At 35.0% G+C, this 22,377-nt stretch overlaps 1 protein-coding gene across 1 annotated transcript in view; it reads right to left on the reverse strand.

The window, feature by feature from the left end:
• The window catches only part of LOC148948298 (uncharacterized), a 281,601-nt gene that overhangs the window by 155,975 nt on the left and 103,249 nt on the right, over nt 1-22,377 (reverse strand). The window contains exons 3-4 of the mRNA XM_089094880.1: nt 4,363-4,559; nt 3,354-3,535 (exon numbers count right to left, since the gene is read on the reverse strand). Of these exons, the coding sequence (XP_088951006.1) occupies nt 3,354-3,535; nt 4,363-4,559 (379 nt within the window). The remainder of the gene's footprint in view (nt 1-3,353; nt 3,536-4,362; nt 4,560-22,377) is intronic.

Consider the following 22,377-nt stretch of genomic DNA (forward strand, 5'->3'; position numbering starts at 1 on the left):
GATGATAAATAACAGATCAAATAGGGATAATTCCTTCCCTTAGGCAATCAAAAAAAACAATCAAAAAAATATACTGGATATTTCGATATTCATTTTATATTTCTGCTGATAACGATCACAGTACATGTGATCGAAATATCCAATATGTTTTTTGATTGTTTTTTTTTCACTGTCTAGTAAAATTATTTATCCCTATTCGAACTGTTATTTATAATCTATTTTGTTTAAAATAATTTCCTTCGTTTTGATTACTCAATTCTGAAGTTTACATTTTGGGTAAGTTTGTCCTCATTATCTCATTGTTGTGTGAGCTCAGTTTCGTTGATGGATATTACTACTACTACTACTACTAATCACTCACCATAACACCAGGCTGCCTGAGACTAAATTAACTACGCAGGCTCCTCCTCCATCCCAATCTAGTCAAAGCTTCCTTTTTCAAATCCACCCACGAAGTTCCCCTATCCTTTAAATCTTTCTTTATGACGTCCTCCCACCCCAGACGGGGACGACCTGCTTTCCGTTTAGACCTAGATGGTTGGCCGATGGATATTAGAGGATTAAGAATTTCGTTTTAAGTTAACTTAAAGCCTGAAAGTATTTTAGGTGTTATCTCAGTTAAATGCTATTCTGTGCCGCATTCATCTCCGATTTAAATATAAATATCGACTTAAGGGTAAAGATATTTTTTTCTTGGCTGTCCTTGGGTGTATTTTCTGAAAGAGATTTAAAAAATGATTATAAAAGTCAAAAATAAATTAAATTTACTTTCCCAAAAGAAAAGTCGTGAAAATAGAGCAATCAATCCTTTTTAGCAACAGAAATAGTAAATTTTTTGCTCTGGATTTTTTTAACTATAATTTTTGGATTTTTTTTTTAACTATAGGCCACAAGTATAATATTTCTGGAATAAAGTGTGTGAAACTTTTATAGCCTATTTTGCAGATAAAGCTCCACTTTCAAGATGGATTATGCATTGGAAGCGGTGTTAATATTTTCACTGACTTTAAATTCAAGTAAGAAAATTCTATTGTCAAGAAATTTCATGATTTAGTTCCCTTCACCTTTTTTTGTCTTGATAACAACATTCAGCTTAAAATGAAAATTTCTCCAGATTTTATCACAATGCTGCTATTTACACTTCTGAAGAAATAATTCAATTTCCTTTGCTCTAAGCCGAACATGAGAAAAGAGGGGAATCAAATGACAGGCTTTGTTTTCGACAACTGAGGATTAAAAGCGATCCCTTTTACTGTAGCAATATTATACTTTATTTACATAGCCTTGAGAGAAAAATAGGAGACAAGTAAAAAGACTTACAGGAAATAAAGAAATGAAATTATAATTACAATGCCTTTTTTTAAATGCATCATTTGAAAGAAATAAGGATAAGGATACTCATTTTATCAATTTTTTCTCTAATACTAAAAACCTAAGAATTCCGAGTCTAAAGGTACTATTAAAAAGGAATTAACCAAAAATATTAATGATGTACAATGCGTTACATTTTGTTTTGTTGAAATTCAATTTAAGTAAATATAAGGAATCGTCCGATAACCATTTCCCTTTCTCATGAAGTACCACGGACATCAAAGTCAAAACATTTACCCCTCTTGAACCATCTTAGGTGTATTTATAGCTGTGACTGCTATAAGAACTGAAACTGTGACTGCTAACAGTTCTGCAGGGTGGCCTGGAGGAGTGGCGTTCCTCGCAGTGCTTATAGTTTAGTAAACGACATAGCATTTATTCTGGATTTTGATAATGGATAATTCTTCTGTTTTCGGTTTAATTCAGTGGGCTTTTTAGGGCTTTAAAGAACTCTTCCTAACTAAGTTATCTATTATTTCCCAAGGGATTGTTCTGGATACCCGACTGAATGACCATATCTCAAACAGTAACCTATAAAAAAAAGGGGTGCAATAATGCTTTCTTGGGCTATACGCGAGAAAGGATGAGATATCTATGAAACATTTTGGGGATAAAGGATGACAGATTGCCAAAGATTGTCCATGTCCTCCAACCGTCTTAGGCTGAACGAAAAGCAGGTCGCCCCCAAATAGGGTGGGAGGATGTTGTTGGGAAAGATTTAAGGGAAAAGGGAAATACTTGTTGAAAGGAAAGAAATTTCTGATGTTTTGGGTGAGCATTCTTAACAAATAGGTAAATCAGTAAGTGAAATTTCATATCACGATAGCAGTAAAATTGCTGAGCCTTTTAAAGATGGAAGAGGTTTGGGGGTAAACATGAACATTGCGGAAACTAATCTAGAGGAGATGAAGTACATAACAGGATTGATGAAGTCAAATTCGTCTGGGAGTGATGGTCTCAATCTGCAAACATTTAAATTAGTAATGGTATATTTGTTGCCCTGTCTTGTATATTTGATTAACTTGTCACTGAAAAAGAGTGAGTTACCTTCACGTAAAATTTGCCTTGATATTTAATTTCTTTTTAAATGTTTTAAAAGGAAATCAGTATTTAAAACTCCCACAATACCAACTGCTTATTTCTTGCACTTTAAGATATTTTCAGGTATATACAAAGTCTACTGCGAGAATCGTTCGGGGGTTGACGGCCCACATTGTACATAGTATATTTCTATTTTTCTTCAGTTTTAATGTCACTCTTTAAAAACTTCCAAAAACAAACTGTTTGCATTAATTAATCTTTGGACAGGATCCTTTAAGAATATGGCACATGGAGCACATAATTAGAGTGCCTTGGTCCAATCGTTCGACAAAAATGACTGATTACACATCGGATTGAATCTCGAGTATCCACAAGCCAAATCTTATTTTTATAAATGTGAAAAATGGATTTAAATGTAATATTTTAAGAGTAAGGATGAGGCAACATTATATATATATATATATATATATATATATATATATATATATATATATATATATATATATATATATATATATATATATATATATATATATATATACATATATACACACACACACACACACACACACACACACACACACATATATATATATATATATATATATACATATATATATATATATATATATATATATATATATATATATATATATATATATATATATATATATATACAGAATAGAGGGGTATAATATAATGTCACCTCATCCTTACTCTTAAAAAATTGCTTGTGAATCCATTTTTTGGACTTCTAAAGATAAGGTTATAAAAAACTTAAATATGATTATTTTGAAATAATATTTTTAATAAGTCGTTATAAGTACACATTGCTAATAATATTCAAGAAAAAAAAAATGCCTCAATCTATAAAAACACATACAGTTCTATTTTTCATACTTCCTAAAATAATAAAACACAAAAATTTAAAATATAGTTACCCTGAAATTATATGTGCAATAAGTCGATTCAAGTTTTTATACAACGGTCTTTCAACTTGCAGATTACGTTGGCATAGTTCATAAATGGCTTCATTGTCAACCATAAATGAGCAATCCATGTATTCCAAAGTGGTGTGGGTATGCAAAATTGCATTATATGGCTCTACCACCGCAGTGGATACCTAAAATACCAAAAATGTAGCAAACTTTTTTCAAAGAGGAATAAAAAAAATCAAAAAATTTTCAAAAAAATTAAATTTTTTTCAAAGAGGAATTGGATAGTAAGAATATAATCTGCTGTAATTTACTTAAATAAAAAAAAAACAGAAATAGAGTCATAAATCAGATAGAAAGATGTAAAGCATGAGAATAGAGTATGTACAAAACAAAAGCAAAAACTACACTTGAAAATCTAAACACGGCAGTTTTTTATTTATATTCACGTTTATTTTGGTTTGCAGTTTGTGTGTATTTGCGTATTTCAGGTGGTACATACGTAGTGTATAATTGGAGAATTGGAGAGCAAGCTGATCCAAGACCATCTGTTGATATTATTGTGGTAAAAAATGCTTTAAGTACCAATATCAGTGAAAATGACTAAAATTTATTAAATGAAAACTTAAGCAACCATATATTCGTTGAATAATTTTAAAAAATCGAACACTAGATTTTGAATTAAAATGATATCAATATTCATAAAAAAGTTTTAATAAGAGAAGGCGTAGGGTGAAAAAATAAACTTATGAAGTATATGTTCTTACTTAATTTTATTTTTGCTTAACTGTCTAACCACTATCGATATAAATCTCCGATATACCTGACAGGTCTATTTTTGAGTGTTACACTGTCAATTACATGGCTATTCATGAAGTAATCCGTTGACTCCAAAATCTTCTAGAAAACAGAAGCCTCTATAGGCCTTGATACTGAAGTAAATGGTTTATAGTTCCCGTTATTCTGGTAAAAAGTTAAAAAACATAAAAAATTAAAAGCCATAGAAGGGAGTTACCTGGGGAGCCGGATAAATTGAAAAACACAGCTTTGACCTTTTCCCATAATCAACAGATAAATGTTCAGCGAGGAGAGAAGTAAATCCAGAGCCTGTCCCTCCTCCATAGGAGTGGGAAATCAGGAAACCCTGTAATCCGTCACAATGCTCAGCAAGCTTTCTTAGCTTGTCCATAGTGATGCCAATTATCTCACCTCCTGGAATTAATGAAAGTTCGATTAGATTGGAAGAGTTTTGCTTTCCCTTTAACTATGTGAGACTGCAATAAGAGTCTGCTGAAAACAAGTTAAATTGGCTTTATTTTAATTAATATCATTTGTGGAAGACACTTCATTTACGGAAGAATATACAATGATGATGAACGATTAGGAAAAAGGTTTCCTAAATTTAAAATAAAGCCAAAATATGTTGGTTATATATATATATATATATATATATATATATATATATATATATATATATATATATATATATATATATATATATATATATATATATATATATATATATATATATATATATATATATATATATATATATATATATATATATATATATAACTGGAAATGTAAGCTTTCTAGAACGAAGTGGTTTCGATGCGAAGTGGTTTTGATATTGGGTACTTTAGAAACGAAACACGTGTGCATTTTAGGTCCATGTAGAGTGAAAATACTGGCCTGGCAATGAATGAGCAGTGTAAGAAAGTTGTAGCACTGGAAAAAATAATTACAGGACAAAATCAAATTGTTGTCTCATAAGAACAGACGGTGAAAGAGAATGGGCATAATTTCAATAAAATGTCATTTTCTTCCTTCAGGACAAGAAGGAGTGTAGAATCAAAGCTATGGCTGTGGCAAATGATGGTTATTTTAACAGGTTGTATTTCAAAACTAATTAAAGAGTTATTAATAGCAATAATAACCTATATCAATAGTAAATGTAAAAGACAGAAACTAGAATACAACGTAGAAATCAGGAGAGTTTCATTTTTAAACTGCTTCCAAATGTATGATATTTATTAAGTTTAAAGTGCCAACTAAAAGTTTTTAGCAACAGCAAAGTTAAAGGAGGGTAAACAATTTAATGTAAATTTTTTTTTTCAAATTCAAGACACCCAAAAGGAGTTACCCGAATCTTCAAGCCTAAAAGCTCCACGCGAGTAGATCTTATCCTACAAATGGAGGTGGTGCTATCTCCTCAATCGCAATTCGTTATGCTAAACTTTGACAGCTCCATCAATGTTTTCAAGACCTACTGGATGAGGAATGCAACGACCTCGAGAATCGAAGTGTGTGTTTATTCGTAAAATTCGTCTTAAGATTGAATTTTTTTTATAAGTTTTAGAAGAAAATCAGTATTTAAGACTCCCACAATCGCCAACTGCGTATTTCTTGCACTCTAAAATATTTTCAGTTAAGCACAAAGTATACTGCGAGAATCGTTCAGGGTTTGACAGCCCACATTTTACACAGTATATTTCTATTTTTCTTCAGTTTTAATGTCACTCTTTAAAAAATTCCTAAAACAAATTGTTTGCATTAATTAATCTTTGAAAAGGACCGCTTAGAAATATGGTAGCTGGAGGACATAATCAGAGTGCCTAGGTTCACTCATTCTACAAAAATGACCGATTACACATCGGATTGAGCCTCGAGTGCCCACAAGCCAAATCTAAAGTATACTTATCTCCTTTCTTTTGTCTTATTTTTGCTCAAGAATAAAAGAAATGGTCAAAAAATAAAGAATGCCCAAATGTCCCCTCGTCCATAGAGAAAGAATAGTTTTTTGTTCCGACCTTCTTAAGGATTATTTTAAGATTCTTGTTCTTTTATCACCTAATAATTAACGCCAAGAGCTCTATGGTGTCACTGTTTCCTAGTTTGGCTGTGTTTACTGGTGGGCGAGGGAAAACTGAATTTTGCTAATGAAAATTAAAGAAATCTCAATTGATGAACGTTTGTGAAAATTTACTCAGTTTAAAAATAATTTGTGTAATTGGCTCAAACTAAATTTGCTCAAATTAAATCATTTCTACATCCCAACATTATCGGGTTAAATTATTACCCGAAATCCATCCCGATAAAATCCCGATAAAATTATTACCCGAAATAGCCGAAATCTTTATCGGCTAAAGATTTCCGCTATTTAGGTGAGTAAATCTTACCAAACAATCGGGGAAAACATGACAGGCCAAGACAATAAAGAAAAAAAGAGTCTTTAATTTAATCCATCGGAACACTCCCTTTTCTGTCTATAGATGGGGGGGGGTGAACAAGGAACCTCGTAGGAAGTAAATCCTGGTCTTCAACAAAATTGAGCCTTTATATTAGGACCTGTTTAGTTCGAGATCTAAGACTGTGTTAGCTGTCTGCTATTTTCAAGACCAAAATGTATCCAGAGATGGGATAATTTCTTCTTGATTCTGGTTCCTTAGGATATAAAAAAAAAATATATAAAATGACACATTATTGCTTACATGTATAGTAGCGGATCTTTTTCTGCTCCTTGAAACTGTACGAATTAAATACTATTCCAGTTCTTTTATTTTTAATTTAAAATTAGCGGTAGGGTTATTGGGAAGTTTCTTCTTTCTCATTCCCTTGATTAGACCTACTACTGATACTTTATAGCGATAACAAAGTTTTGCACAATAAGATTTCAAATTCTTGATACTTGAGGGGAGGGGTGGAAGTAGCGAACTACCAAAGACTTGTTCACCTTTTTTCATAGGCAGCGCAATAGCACTGCCTAAGCAAAGATTGATATGGGCACAGTGCATTATTTATTTATTCGTTTATGTTCTTGTTTTTTTTTTACCAAGGCGCCTCGTGTAAAAGGAGTCGCCGTAGAAACTTCAGAAGGAGCTCATTCGACTGGAGATTGAAAGTTCTAGTGCTCTTTTTAGATTAAAAAAAGGATTAGAGTGCAACTAACCCCCTCCCACAAACATAATTTCCATTGGATAAATACATCCAATCAAAATTTCGAGATAGCAATTTTGTTCAGCGTTGTTGGCAGCTCCATTAATTATGTCTTTATGGATGTCAACACCCACACAACCCTCAGGGAAAGGGCTATAAATTATGCTAGTTACAAATTGTTAACATATAAGGTTATTATGCAATAGGTGGTCGTATAAATTTCGAAAGGAGTCTATTCAATTGGAAATTGAAATTCCTACTGCCTTTTTAAGAAAAATTCATCCTCCAGTCATAAATGATGGGAGGAGAACAAGCCCTCCCGATACCTTCTTTTCCCCCAATGCATCTAATCAAATTTAGAGATAACTATTTTGTTAAAAATAGTCCGTAGATCATGTAACAATCCCTCCAGGGTTGAGACATAACCCCAGAGTTTGGGGGCAACGGTTGTATGTTATGCCCTAGGGCATGTAAGGTTTTTATTATGATTTAAAGTTCTAGTGCCCTTTCTAAGAGTGAAAAGTGATTGGAGGGTAAGCAGCACAATCCCCATCCCTCACGCTCATCATTTCCTAAAACATATCCAAACACAAATTTTGAAACTGCAATTTTGTTCAGCAAAGTTGAAATTTCCAGTATTTATGTCTTTGAGGATTTCTACCCCTCCCCACTACCCTCAGGGTAAAAGATGCAAGTCAGGCAATTCGTACATTGTTTACATATAGTATATGATATAAAGAAAGTTGGGTATGTTTGGCCTTAACTTTCCAAAAAAGGACATTCAGTGAGTCTTTCAGAGAATGTGAGGGGAGTGTAGAACTAGATCAAAACATGTCTTGTGCATAAGGGTTGTAAAAAAAGTGTATCTCAAGAATGAGTTTTTTAGTTTTTTATTGTTTAAAAATAATAGAGTTGTGAGAAAGAATTAAACTTAAGCGTAAAGAGCGAGACGTTGAGGCGGGAACAGCCCCTTTCATATACGGAATAATTTCTATTCGTTTTAAGTTTAAATGTCGCTCCTTACTTTCAGTTAAAAGAACTTTTTTTTTTATTAGACTTTTGAACGTTCCTGAATTAATGCAGGCTTTGATTTTGGCTCATCGTACATGAATAATTAAAACAAAATTTGCATATTAATTTTAGTTTTATTTGGTTAAATGGCTTTATCGAAAGTTATTTAATTTTATTTACGAATGTTTTTATTATTAATAAATATACGTAACTTACGAATTAACATACGTAACGAACTTCTATATATATATATTTATAATACGTATATTAGGAGGCTCCCCCTGTTGTCACTACCTCGCTCTTTACGCTAAAGTTCGAATTTTGTTCCAATTCTTTAAAAATGACCCCTTAATCACAAATGCCGTTAATTAGAATAAATAGCCCTTATGAAAGTACTAAAAACTCTTTGGCTTAAAGAACGAGGTATTGACTAGAGGGCGAACCCAATCATATACATAATAATTTCTGTTCGTTTTCAGTTTTGATGTTGCTCCTTACTTTCAGTTGAAAAACTGTTTTTTAATCTAATTTCTGATCGCTTTTTAAATAGTGCAGGGAAATCCGGCACCCCCATCATAGCAATGTCCCTCCCCTCATGAAAACTTCCTCTATGGAAGGATCCTCTCCCCCCCCTCTACTAGAAAAATAAACCTGAAAACGTCTGTGTACCTCCCAATAACCAATACTATATGTAAACATTGGGCAAAGTTCATAACTATCAGCCCTCCCCCCGGGGACTTTGGGGGATTACGTTATACAAAAAGACATAGCTAATATATTTTCGACCACGCTGAACAAAATGGCTATCTCAAAATTTTGATCGGGTGACGTTGGGAAAAAATGAGCGTGGTAGGGGGCCTAGTTGCCCTCCATTTTTTTGGTCACTTTAAAAGGGCACTAGAACTTTTAATTTCCGTTCGAATTAGCCCTCCCACTATATTCTAGGACCACTGGGTCAATATAATCGCCCCTGGGAACACAACAAAAAAACAAACAAACACACATCCGTGATCTTTCTTCTGGCAAAAAATACAAAATTCCACATTTTTGCAGATAGGAACTTGAAACACATTTTTGCAGATAGGAGCTTGGATCTCTGGTACGTTGAATCTGATGGTGTGATTTTCATTAAGGTTCTATAGCTTTTAGGAGGTGTTTTCCCCTTTTTTCAAAAATCAGGCAAATTTTCTCAGGCACGTAACTTTTGATGGGTGGTACTAAACTTGATGAAACTTATATATTTGAAATAAGAATTAAAATCTGAATCTTATGATGTATCTATTGGTATCAAAATTCCGTTTTTTAGAGTTTCGGTTACTATTGAGCTAGATCGCTCCTTACTTATCACGCATTCGTCACCGCGAACTGTTTGATCTGAAGCGAGACAAAAAGCAGGTCGCCTCCAAATGGAATAGAATAAAGCAATAAGGACTAATTTTAGGGAATTGGAATTCCAAAGGAGGGAGCAAAGAGTGAAACTCTTTCACAGGGCTGAAAGAGGAGCGAGTTCTTAGATAACATATATTTATAATTTATTTAATTATAAACTAGATAACCATTATGTGAACGATTTGAGTTCCTATGAGATGAGATATGAGATATACATTTATTAAAAAAGAAAACAAACACTATTCGCCTTTCGCCTGCCAAGAAAGACAATAAGCTTGAAAGGGCAAGCGAGGTTATCACTCTAAGCTAATTAAAATAACATTCATACCTTGCTACTCAACACACAAGAAAATTATCTGATGAAGGAAAAAAGTAAAAAAGATATAAAGAGGAAAAGACAAGAATTAGATATTAAAAAAAAAAGAAAAAAAGCAAACTGAATTCGGGAAATAACATCAATGGAACGACAACCTGGGGCGGGAATGACACCAACTTCACTCAAGAGATGAAAGAAACTTCTTTGCCCCTGACTTGAAATCCGGAAGACTAGGCGAATTTTTCACACACTTGGGCAATATATTCTAAACATAGAGACCACAATAGGGAATCACAAAAGATGTCCGAGTGGTACTCCTAAACTCATGAGTTAAGTCATCAGCTTTTCTTGTATTATGATCATGACGGTCTCTATTAAAAGTAAAAATATTTTCAAAAGCAGGGGTGAGCAGCTGATTCAAATATTTATATGAGAAAATCGCGACTTGGTAATCACGAATTTGGGATACATCCATTAACATATTCTTTTTAAAATGCTCATAAGCAGGAACCTCATCAGAATCATCAAATTCAGATAATAATTTTACAGCTCTATTCTGAAGTTTTTGTACTCTTTTAAAACATGTAACAAAATTACTTGCCCATATAGAGCATCCGTAGCTAATATATGGGTAAAATATAGAAAAATAAATCATTTTCAGGATTTTTTTGGGGACTAGATTTTTAATTCTTCGCATCACCCCAAGGCCTCTGCTTAATTTTTCAGCTGTCGCACTTGAATGGTTTTTCCACGACAGGTTTTCATCAATTAAAAACCCCAAATACTTCGTTGTTGCTACTCTCTTTATCACATTTTCTTGAACGGTGATATGGTCATTTCCAGCACTAGACGAAAGTCTAGAAAATATCATGAAAAAGGTTTTAGAAAAGTTTAGGGTTAACATATTTTGCTGAGAAAAAGTTAGAAATTTAGAAACTGCATTATGAATTTTATTATACACAACATCAAGTGAAGGCGCTGCCAGAAAGAGCAAAGTGTCAACCGTAAACAGGATGACACCAGCCTTTGACAGGTAATGCTTCATTCGACCAATGAAAATAATGAAAAGTAGAGGTCCCAAGATTGACCCTTGTGGGACCCCACACTCTACTTTCTTTTTTGAAGTTAAAGATGACCCATTCTGAACTATCTGATACCGATTGTGTAGATACGATGAAAACCACTCCAGACTTGAACCCTTCACCCCAATCGAGTCAAGAGCTTGAATAAGCTCTGAGGGGTCCACCGTATCGAACGCTTTTTTCATTATTATCCAAAAACACAGCTGCAGGTATGAGACCAGCTTCAAATGCATCACTAATCCAATCAACCAATTTCAGAACTGCTATATCCGTAGATAGCCCTTTTCTGAACCCAAATTGATTTTCCATTAGAATTTTATTAATCAAGTTTTAAAGGTTTTGGATTTTGAGATCCAAGAATAAATTTCGAAATTTAGGTTAAGAAAAATAAGTGGATTTAATAACGGAGTTATAATTTATAACGGATATTTTAAAAAGGGTGGAAACTACATGTGGGAACGGTGATAATTGTGTTGGTCAAAATGGATTGGTCCTTCACACCTGTATTTTCCCCAAAAAAGGATGGTCCTGACAAATGAGCAGATCCCCTTCCCCCACCGATTTAAAACTCACTATAACTTCAAGTTATTTATTCCATCTGTTTAAAGAATTATCCCCTGAAGTAAATACCTGGGTCAAATACATCGGACAATAACATTTTGTAAAAATATTAGAACCGTCAATTTTACTTAAACAGTGACTTGCGGATACAAAAGTAAAAACGTTGACTAAGAAAAAAGCAGAGAAAAAGAATAGTAGAAAAAGGACAGTCACTGCCAATCAGGTAATTCATATATATATATATATTAGCAATGGTGGCCGGCGTTTACCCCCTGGCGATAACCCCCGGAGAATACCCCCCGCAGAAAATACCCCCCCCCACCAAAAAAATGCCCCCAAGAATATAACCCCCCCCCCCAGAACTTACCCCCCCCCCCACACACACACACACACATGAAAAATACCCCCCGGGAAATACCCCCCTACAGAAAAAACCCCAGCGGAATATATCCCCAAAAATCACCCCCATCGGATAACACACCCCGTGCAAAATACCCCTCGCGGAAAATACCCCCCCCCCCCCCGGTAAATACCCACCCGGAAAATACCCCTCACCCGTGGAAAATAAGGCTTTCAAAATTTGGGAATTTTACTTGAGTTTTTTTCTGTAGGGGGAAGGAATTTTGGTACTTGCGCATTATAGGCCACTCACTCAAGCTTATGCTGTGTAAACCTCGAGAACAAACCGGTTTCTTCGTTAGTTTCTTTTATCTTAGCATGAGACATTATTCGTTCTCTTCGTGATTTATATTCAAGACTTCATATCCGACTGAAACTACCCCCAGATAAAGAGATGCCCCTGATTCCGCGTAGACAACTTATCCCAGTCAAGAAAGGGGCCCGTAAAGGAGCTGTTAACTCTTCCGACCTCTTCAATAACTATGTTGTGGAAGCACAAGATTTGTGCCCACCTTCACTGATTTTGTTTTCTGTAGACCTTTCCTTGGTTTGCTATGCTGACGACACCCTTAGTCGAACTTTTAGTAGAACCTTAGTCGAACTCTTCAACGTATCACCGAAATTTTTGGAATCCTTGAGGTGGAATATCAGAGAATTGGGCTTGAATTCAACTCCTCCAAATCTAATATTGTCCTGTTTAACTGGAAAACAATTTCCTTTGCCCCTTCCATCACAGTTGGATCTAGCTCTGTTTAACCTATAGATAATCTTATGTATTTAGGTCTGCCCATTGCTTCTTCTATCCGACTCACCCAAAAACTTCTTGAACAAATCAGACGTAGAATCTCAGCAGCTTACGCTTCCATTGCATCTTGTGAACTTCGATTCAACTGACATCTTCTAGCAAGTCTATATAATGCTGTTGCCCTTCCCCATATCCTCTACGACGCACCCTTCTGGAAACTCCTAACTAAAACTGACAAGAGTAAAATCCGATCCATGTTCTTTCGTTTTGCCAAATATTTGCTTCATCTGCCTCCGTGATATAGAAATTCACTCACTATTGCAAAATTCAAGGTTGCTGAGCCAGAAGTTGCCGTCGCTAGACGGATATGTTAAAAAAATTGATAAGAATTTAAATGATTGGTCCCACATTCTTAAGCAGCGATGTATTGTCTTTTTTCCTATGGTCCATCGTTTTGTGTTTTTAATTGTTCAAGTTCAAGTTCCATTTATTTCCATACATAACAATAACAAAAACAATATCCCAAAGGGCTCAATGGCCCGTTATTTGGGAAACGACACAGAATAAATGACTAATATTAAAACTTGGCATAAACAATACTAAACAATGTCTAATTTATAAATCTATAAGGAAAAGAAGTCAACTCACCGACAGTCCACACGAAACAGCAACCCTCCTATCACCCGAAAATAAATAAAAAAAAAAATTTTTCTACATCATCGAGGATCCAACCCCAAAAAAACAAAAAAAAGCACCCCCCCCCCCAAAAAAAAAACAAACATTATAGAACAACTATAAATTATTTAATATTTATCTTTAATAAGAAACTTTTCATCTGTCTTTTAAAGGAGCCAAGTGTTCGTGACTGACGAATCTCAGCAGGAACCAAGTTCCAAGCACGTCCCACAGTCACGACCAGACCAAAGTCTGAACGAACCGAGGGAGTAGCCGGAATCATTACATCCTCCCTGTTTTGAACTGCGTACAAATTTACTTTCCCTACTAGCTTAAGTAGTCCAGAAAAACAAAATGGGAGATCTCCGTGGAAGAATTGATATGCCAACGAAGCTAGAGATATAACATAAATATCTCTAATTGTGACGAATTTTTCAATAATTTTTAATTATAATAATAATTTAATTCTTGTATGATTGTTTAACGTTTCTGTTCTGCAGCACATATAGTAGGTCGCGCCATGTTCAAGATTTCTTTTTCTTTTTCGAACATATATTATATAAATTTGATCGTGCTGTTACCGTTCCTTAACTTATCGCCTTCGGCTCCAACCTTGGAATCGAAAATCGTTTGCGTTTATTTGTTATAGTATAATTGAATCATGTATTGCCATATTAACAAGTATGTGAATTTTAACGATTAATTCGTCTCGCGACTGGAGCCCCATCTTGCAGTGGTAAGATAATGGGCACATTAGATAGTAAATGTTTGTGTTTATACTCGTTCGCTTAGAACCCTTTTTCTTTTTATTCTGGTTTCTTTCGTATATTTGCTTGACTTGTATTTTTTGAAGTGTCTAATAACTGTCTTTATTATTTCATTATTTTGTTTTCTCTTACTGCTCCGTCTTGTTGCTTTTGTATGACGGGTTTTCAAATAAATAAATAAATAAAGACAAGTGACAGAATAGTTGGGAAACATAATTTAGGCTATATATTTGCACATAGGGGGAGGGTAACTTATTTGGACAGTTTGAAGTCACAAAACAATTCCTTCTAGGTATGGCCACTAAAAAATTACAGAAAAATAGCGAGGTATCTGCAAATTTTGTTAACTAAAAAAAACAAAAAAAAACAAAAAAAAAAAAACAATGCCAGTATAAAGTAAATGTAATGTTTCATTTAAGTGTTTTTTCTGTACTTGTGAATGAAATGAAATTGTGAAATAAAATAATGAAATAAAATAGGATGAATATATAATAGTTTATAAGCAAATTTGGGCTATTAATTTGCACATTAGGGAGTTTGAGGGTAAAGCATAGCATATATTAAATACGTAACCTAATTTAGGTACCTTTTCCCCACCCTAAACCCCCCAAAAACAACAGTTTAAATATCGTATACGCAACGAAAACGACGCCTTGTATTGCATTACTCTATAGCGGTCTCTTGAATGGGCGGTTTTTTCTTGACTGGTTTCCTTGTGAAGGCCCATATAGTGCCCAAGTACCGTTTTTTCCAAGTGTTAAGTGTTTGTTTGTTTTTTCGATGACCGATTTTCAAAGTATTAAATACTATTATTAGGTTTGTGTGGTGTTTCATGTAAGTGTTTTATGATGATCGCTGATCAAAGTTTGTGTTGTTTGGGCTTTCATTTATGTTATTTTACTATGTTGATGGACGTATATTTGGCTTTAAAATATACTTCTCTATCTATCTATCTAATATGCAGAATAATTGTACCAAACACATTTGCATGCAGACCCGCTATACTTTATCCTCCCCCCCCCTAATGTGCAAATCTATAGCCCAAATTTATTTCTAAAGTAACGAAAAAACTGGTGTGATCTCGAATTTTACACAGCGTAAACTTGAGTGAGTGGCGCATAATACACAAGTACCAAAATTCCTTTCCCCTAAGGAAATTAAAAAAATAAAACTAAAATAAAATTCTCTAATTACGAAAGCCTTAATTTTCCCGGGGGGGGGGGTATTTTACGGGGGTATTGTCTGCGGGGGTGGGGGGGTATTTACCGGGGGTGTTTTCCGCGGGGGGTTATTTCTGGGGGGGGGGGGTAAACGCCTCGAACCATTACCAATACCTAGCATTAAGTTTATATGAAATTTGGTATTTTCAAACCAAAGTAGTAATCAAAACTTGAAACGAGTAAAAGGAAAAAAATATAGAAAACGCATCAAAAATATGTTTATAGGCCCCTATGCATTTTTTTATGTTTTCATGAGTCGGGCAAACACTTCAGGGGAGAGGGGGGGGTTAAGACTGAGTTGCATGGATGATGAGTTAGACGGGGTTTCAGTTGCATAAGGGTTCAGTTACATGATATCAGTTGCAAGGGGTTCAGTTAAACGAAGTTTCAGTTCCAATGGAGCTATTTTTAACTGCTATAAAATCCATGATGAACAGCGCCAATATGGAAGGTCTACGGCTAAAAATGAAGTCATTTGGGCAGAACTAAAGTCAATGTACCTCTGCTTTTAGGGAAGAGGGCTTACTGAAGCTTTTCCAGAAAGCGTAATTTTTCTGGAATTTTTGGAAAGCGAAGCTTTCCCATAAACGTAATCTTAACCATATTACAATTATGAGACTGAAAAAAAAAGAATTTCCTGCATAATAAGAGGGTTCTTCCCTCTTGCATTCAGTATTAGAACGAAAGGCTATAGCAAACATTATTCTATTTTCTAAACGATAGGGAAAGCTAATAAAAGTATTTCTTGTCCATTCCCGTAGAGAATCATTTTCTTGAAACTTTCTAATAGATACTTGAATTCTGAGAGGATGTGTAAGTGTCAATAAAAAGGTATCGCGTTGGGTACTCCAGTTCCATAATGCTCTAAATGACCGTGATTTTATTCCAGAAAAGCTCAGTTTATTTTCTCAAGAAAGCTTCAAAAGACATGATCTTTCTAAGACATAAGCTCCTAAGAAACATGGACAGACATATATTTGTTATGATATACTTTAAATTTATGACACATTCTATGTGATATTATGACCTTCATATTATAATAAATAAAAAAAACAAGTTTTTTTTTTTAACTGAAAGTAAGGAACGACGTTAAAACCTAAAACGAACAGAAATTATTCCGTATATGAAAGGGGCTGTCCCCTCCTCAACGCCTCGCTCTTTACACTAAATGTTTTTATTGTTGAAAAAAAAATAAGAGTTATGGGAAAGTCAAACTTTAGCGTAAAGAGTGAGGCGTTGAGGAGGGGACAGCCCCTTTTATATACGGAATAATTTCTATTCGTTTTAAGTTTTAACGTCGTTCCTTACTTTCGGTTAAAAAAAATTGTTTTTTTTTTTATATTTTAACGTTTTTGAATTAATGCAGGTTTTGGTTTTGGCTCACCGTACATGAATAATTAAAACAAAATTTGCATATTAATTTTACTTTTATTTGGTTAAATGGCTTTCTCGAAACTTGTTTAATTTTATTTACGAACGTTTTTATTAGTAGTAAATATACGTAACTTACGAATTAACTTACATAACGAACCTCTATATTCATATATTTTTAATACGTATATTAGGGGGCTCACCCCCTAGTCAATACCTCACTCTTTAAGCTAAAGTTCGAATTTTGTTCCAGTTCTTTAAAAACGACCCCTTAATCACAAAGGATGTTATTTAGAATAAATAGCTCTTATGAAAGTACTAAAAAATCTTTGGCTTAAAGAGCCAGGTATTGACTAGGGGCGAACCCAATCATACACGTAATATTTTCTGTTTGTTTTAAGTTTTGATGTTACTCCTTATTTTCAGTTGGAAAACTTGTTTTTTTTATATTTAATTTCTGACCTTTTTTTTAATAATGCTGGGAAATCCAGCGCCCCCTTCATAGCAATGTCCCTTCCCCCATGAAAACTTTCTTCATGGAAAGATATTCCCACATAACTCCCGACCCACCCACCCCCCTACTACCAGAAAAAATCCCCCCTTGAAAACTTTGTATACTTCCTAATAACCAATACTATATGTTAACATTGGGTAAAGTTCATAACTTTCAGCCCTCCTCCCGGGGACTTCGAGGGATTAGGTTATCTTAACGGACATACTTATCATATTTTCAACCATGCTGAACAAAATGGCTATCTAAAAATTTTGATCAGGTAACTTTGGGAAAAAAATGAGCGTGGGTCCATTTTTTTGGTCACTTAATAAGGGTACTATAACTTTTAATTTCCGTTATAATGCATCCTCCCACGATATTCTAAGACCACTGGATCGATACGATCACCCATGGGCAAAAAACAAACAAACAAAAAAAAACAAATAAACACGCATCCGTGATCTTTCTTCTGGCAAAAAATGCAAAATTCCACAATTTCACAGATGGGAGCACCTCTACAGTAGGGTTCTCTGATACTCTGAATATGATGGTGTGATTTTCATTAAGGTTCTAGAACTTTTAGGGGGTCCTTATCCCTTTTTACGAAAAGCATGCAAATTTTCTCAGGCGTGTAACTTTTGATAGGTAGGATTAAACTTGATAAAAGTTATATATTTGAAATCAGCATTTAAATATGATTCTTTTGATGTATCTACTAGCATCAAAAACCCGTTTTCTTGAGTTTCGGTGACCATTGAGCCGGGTCGCTCCTTACAGTTCGTTCCCACAAACTGTTTGATTATGATATGATATATTGTGAAATACGTTGTGTCTTAACCTATGAAATATTTCAGGAAAATTATTCATCATCGCTGCCTTCATCTCTTCTTGGTATTTGATTAATTAAAAAACATATTTTTTTCAACTGAAAGTAAGGAGCAACATTGAAGCTCAAACGAATAGAAATTATACCGCATGGGAAGCTATTACCCCCCCCCCCTCAATACCTTGCTTTTCAAGCTAATGTTATTAGCACTTATTTTCCTATTCTAATAAAACGGCCCTTGTGTTTAAACAGTCATTCTTAAAAAAAACTGGAAAAAGGTCAAACTTTAGCGCATAGAGCAAGGTATAGAGCAGGGGAACAAATCCTTCATATACGAAATAATTTATGTTTGTTTTGAGTTTCAATGCCACTCTTTATTTTCAGTTGAAAATTTTATTAATTTCTGATTGTTTTTCGAATAATACCAGTAAATGTGGCTCTACCACCATGAAAAATTTTCTCCCATCAATGGAAACTCCTCCGCTGAGAGTTCCTCCTACCTAAAATACACCCCATCCCGTAAAATTTCCTCCGGGAAATTCTATCATTGCTGATCGCCCCCCCCCATCTGTAAAATTTATTGCAGATGAAACAGCCTGAAAAATTTTCCTTAGCATATTCTCCTTTTTCAAATTCTCCTTTTGTGGTAATTTTTCTCCAGAAATACAAATCTGTTGAAAATTTACCCCGGGTACCTCCCCTGGAAGATCTCCAGGTGTAAAATTGAGCTGTAAAAGAGCCAATGTAAAATTGTCCTTGGAAAGTTCTCCCCACGGTAAATTCTCCCCGTGGAAACTTACCCCAATCACAAAACCCCCCTCCTAATAAGTGTTTGTATACTTCCCAATAAGAAATGCTATTTGTTCACAGCTACCTCACTACTCACCATATCTACTCACTTGCTACAAAACACTGATGCTCCGTAAATGCTGATTTTTCAACGGAAGAACAGAAGTTATGGACAGAGAAAAGTTACATAAAACACAAGTTAAATAATGCTAATTAGCAGGACAATGTCCCAAAAGCAGTAATACAACTCAGCAAAACAACAGTGTAATCAAATTTGTTTTGCAAGGTTGTAGTTGTTAGATTGCTGTTGTTCTTTCGTAGGCAGCGCAATAGCGCTGCCTAAGTAAAGAACGATGTGGGCACAATATATTATTTATGAATTTTTGTTATTTTTGTGTCGTTTTTTTTTTTTGGTTTTAGACCAGGGCACTTCATATCGAAGGAGTTGTTATAGAAACTTCAAAAAGAGCTCGTTTGATTGAAGACTGAAAGGGCTAGTGCCCTTTTTTATAGTCAAAAGTGATTGAAGGGCAGTTAACCCCCTTCAAACGCACACCATTTATCCAAACAAATCCAATCAAAATTTTGAGATAGCCATTTTGTTGAACGGGGTTGAAAGGTCCGTAAAATATGTATTTGAAGATGACCTCCCCCCTACAGCCCTGAGACTAAGGGTTGTAAGTTATGCCCTTAGGGCATATAATGTTCATTTAGAAAGAGTGATCGTATAAACTTCGGAGGGAACGCACTTTATTACCAATCAGAAGTTTCAGTACTTTTTTTTAGATTCAGAGTGATCGGAGAATGGATACCCCACCCCCCCCCAAACACCTTGTATTTTCCCGAAGTGTATATGATAGGAATTTTGAGATGGCCATTTGTGGTCGTAGAAACTTGGAAAAGGGCTCCTTTGATTGGAAATTGAAAGGGCTAGTGCTCTTTTTAATAGTCGAAAGTGATTGGAGGGCAAATAACACCCAACCCACGCTCACCCTGTCCCCAAACTTGAACATCCAATCAAAATTTTGAAATAGATATTTTGTTCAACGTAGTTGAAGGGTCCAGTAATTATGTCTTTGAGGATGACACCCCCAACCCTTCCCCCCAGCCCTCATGGCAAGGGTTGTAGGTTATGCTCTGGGGGCATTTAAGGTTTATATAGAAAGGGTGATCATATAAACTATGAAGGGGGCCCGTTGGGTAATCAGAAGTTATAGTGCCCTTTTTAAGATTTAGAGTGATCGGAGGGTGGATACCCCTGGCCCATTCCCGACACCTCATATTTTCCCAAAACTCACCTGATACAAATTTTGAGATGTCCATTTGTTGTCGCACAAACTTCAAAAATGCTCATTCGATTGGAAATTGAAAGGGCCGTTTTTGTAGTCAAAACAGATTGGAGGGCAACAAGCCCCCGCCCCCCCCAACCATCAATTCCCAAAGCACATCTAATCAAAATTTTTAGACAGGCATTTTGTTCAGCGCAGGTGAAAGGTCTGGAAATTATGTCTTTGAGAATGAACCCCCCCCCTCCAAGCCCTCAGGGCAAGGATTATAAGTTATGCCCCCAGGGCGTATAAGGTTTTATGGAAAGAGTGGTTGTATAAACTCCGGAGGGGACTTATTGTATTGGAAACCAGATGTCCTAGTTTCCTTTTTAAGAGTCAAAGTGATCAGGGGCAGCCCTATTTTGTTGCCAATAGTCCAAATTCATATAACACAATCCCCCAGAGCCCAGGGACATGGGTCATAAGTTATGCCTGGGGCATGTAAGTTTTTTGTGGAACTACTACTACTACTACTACTACTAACAACTCACCGCAGGACCAAGCCGCCTGAGGCCAACACAGCTACGGACGCTCCTCCTCCACCCAAATCTATTTAAAGTCTCCCTTTTTACCCCCGCCCACGAAGTTCCCATTTCCTTTAAATCTTTCTTTATGACGTCCTCCCACCCCAGACGGGGACAACCTGATTTCGGTTTAGCCCTAGATGGTTGGCCAAAAAGAACAATCTTCGGCAATCTGTCATCCTTCATCCGCACAACGCGCTCTAGCCACCTCAACCTTTCTTTCATTATAGCCCTAAAGAGCGGTATTAAACCACTTTTTTCGTATAGCCTATTGTTTGAAATACGGTCAGTCAGCCGGGAATCCAGAACAATCCATAAGCAATTTCTCTGGAAAACATCTAGCAAATCTTCATCCGCTTTTCGTAGCGTCATGCTTCAGAGCCATATTTGACCACTGTCATCACTGTAGCTTCTAAGATTCTAATCTTGGTTTGCAGACTTATCTTCCTATTCTTCCATACTTTTTTTTAACTGTGAAAAAACACCCTGAGCCTTGGCTATTCTATTTTTAATTTATTCACCGATCCCACCATCTTTACTAATAATACTACCAAGGTTAGTGAAGCTGCCCACCTGATCAATCTTTTCAATACCCAACGTCACCTCTTCATCTTCACTTATTCCTAGCCTTAGTGACTTAGTCTTCCTAACATTAATTTTCAAACCAATTCTAGCACCCTGAACTCGCAAAACCTCTAAAACTGCATTCATTTTACTCACACTTTCATCTAGAATGCTTAAATCATCAGCATAATCCAAGTCCAGGAGACTTTTTCCTCCCCATTTGATTCCGTGGTCTCCCATTGCCTTTCCTGTGCTCCTCAAAACAAAGTCCATCAAAATAATCCATTTCAAGGGGGATAGAACACAACCCTGCTTAACTCCTGGTTTAATACAAAACTAGCTGCTAACCTCATTTCCTACCTTAACCGCAGCAGTGTTATTCTCGTACATAGCACTAATCACTTTAATGTATTTGTCTGGTATACTCACAGTTTATATAATTAGCAGTATGATCATTCTCTATCTCACCCATTATAAAAACCCGGACCGGGGTGCGAGTGCTCCGGAGAACGTTTTTGCAGATATAAACATAAGCGAAGTCAGATCTTTTCACGGGTAGACAAGTCAGATTTCTCTTGGACGCGAAACTTGGCTTCAACGTTGGAACACTAATTTTGAAAAAACAAATTTTAAATTAATTTATTCCAATACATACATGAAAACCGGTAGTTAGTAGTGTAATGTTATTATTAGATATTTTTAGGAATTAAAAATAGTTTTCGAAGTCTCAAGTTGGTTTCAAAGGCATTTTGAGAAAGTTTCTGCCAAAATACGTGTTCCACGGTAATTGAACCGCTGATGGCAGATCAAATGAGAGGAGCTGTTTGTACGCGCAAATATAAATATATATATACATATGTTTATATATATATATATATATATTTATATATATATATATATATATATATATATATATATATATATATATATATATATATATATATATATATATATATATATATATATATATATATATATATATATATATATATATATATATATATATATATATATATATATATATATATATATAT

Source organism: Artemia sp. Qi Xiang Cuo, chromosome 9 (assembly GCF_049724085.1).
Source record: "Artemia sp. Qi Xiang Cuo chromosome 9, ASM4972408v1, whole genome shotgun sequence".
In the NCBI taxonomy this organism is placed as follows: domain Eukaryota; kingdom Metazoa; phylum Arthropoda; class Branchiopoda; order Anostraca; family Artemiidae; genus Artemia; species Artemia sp. Qi Xiang Cuo.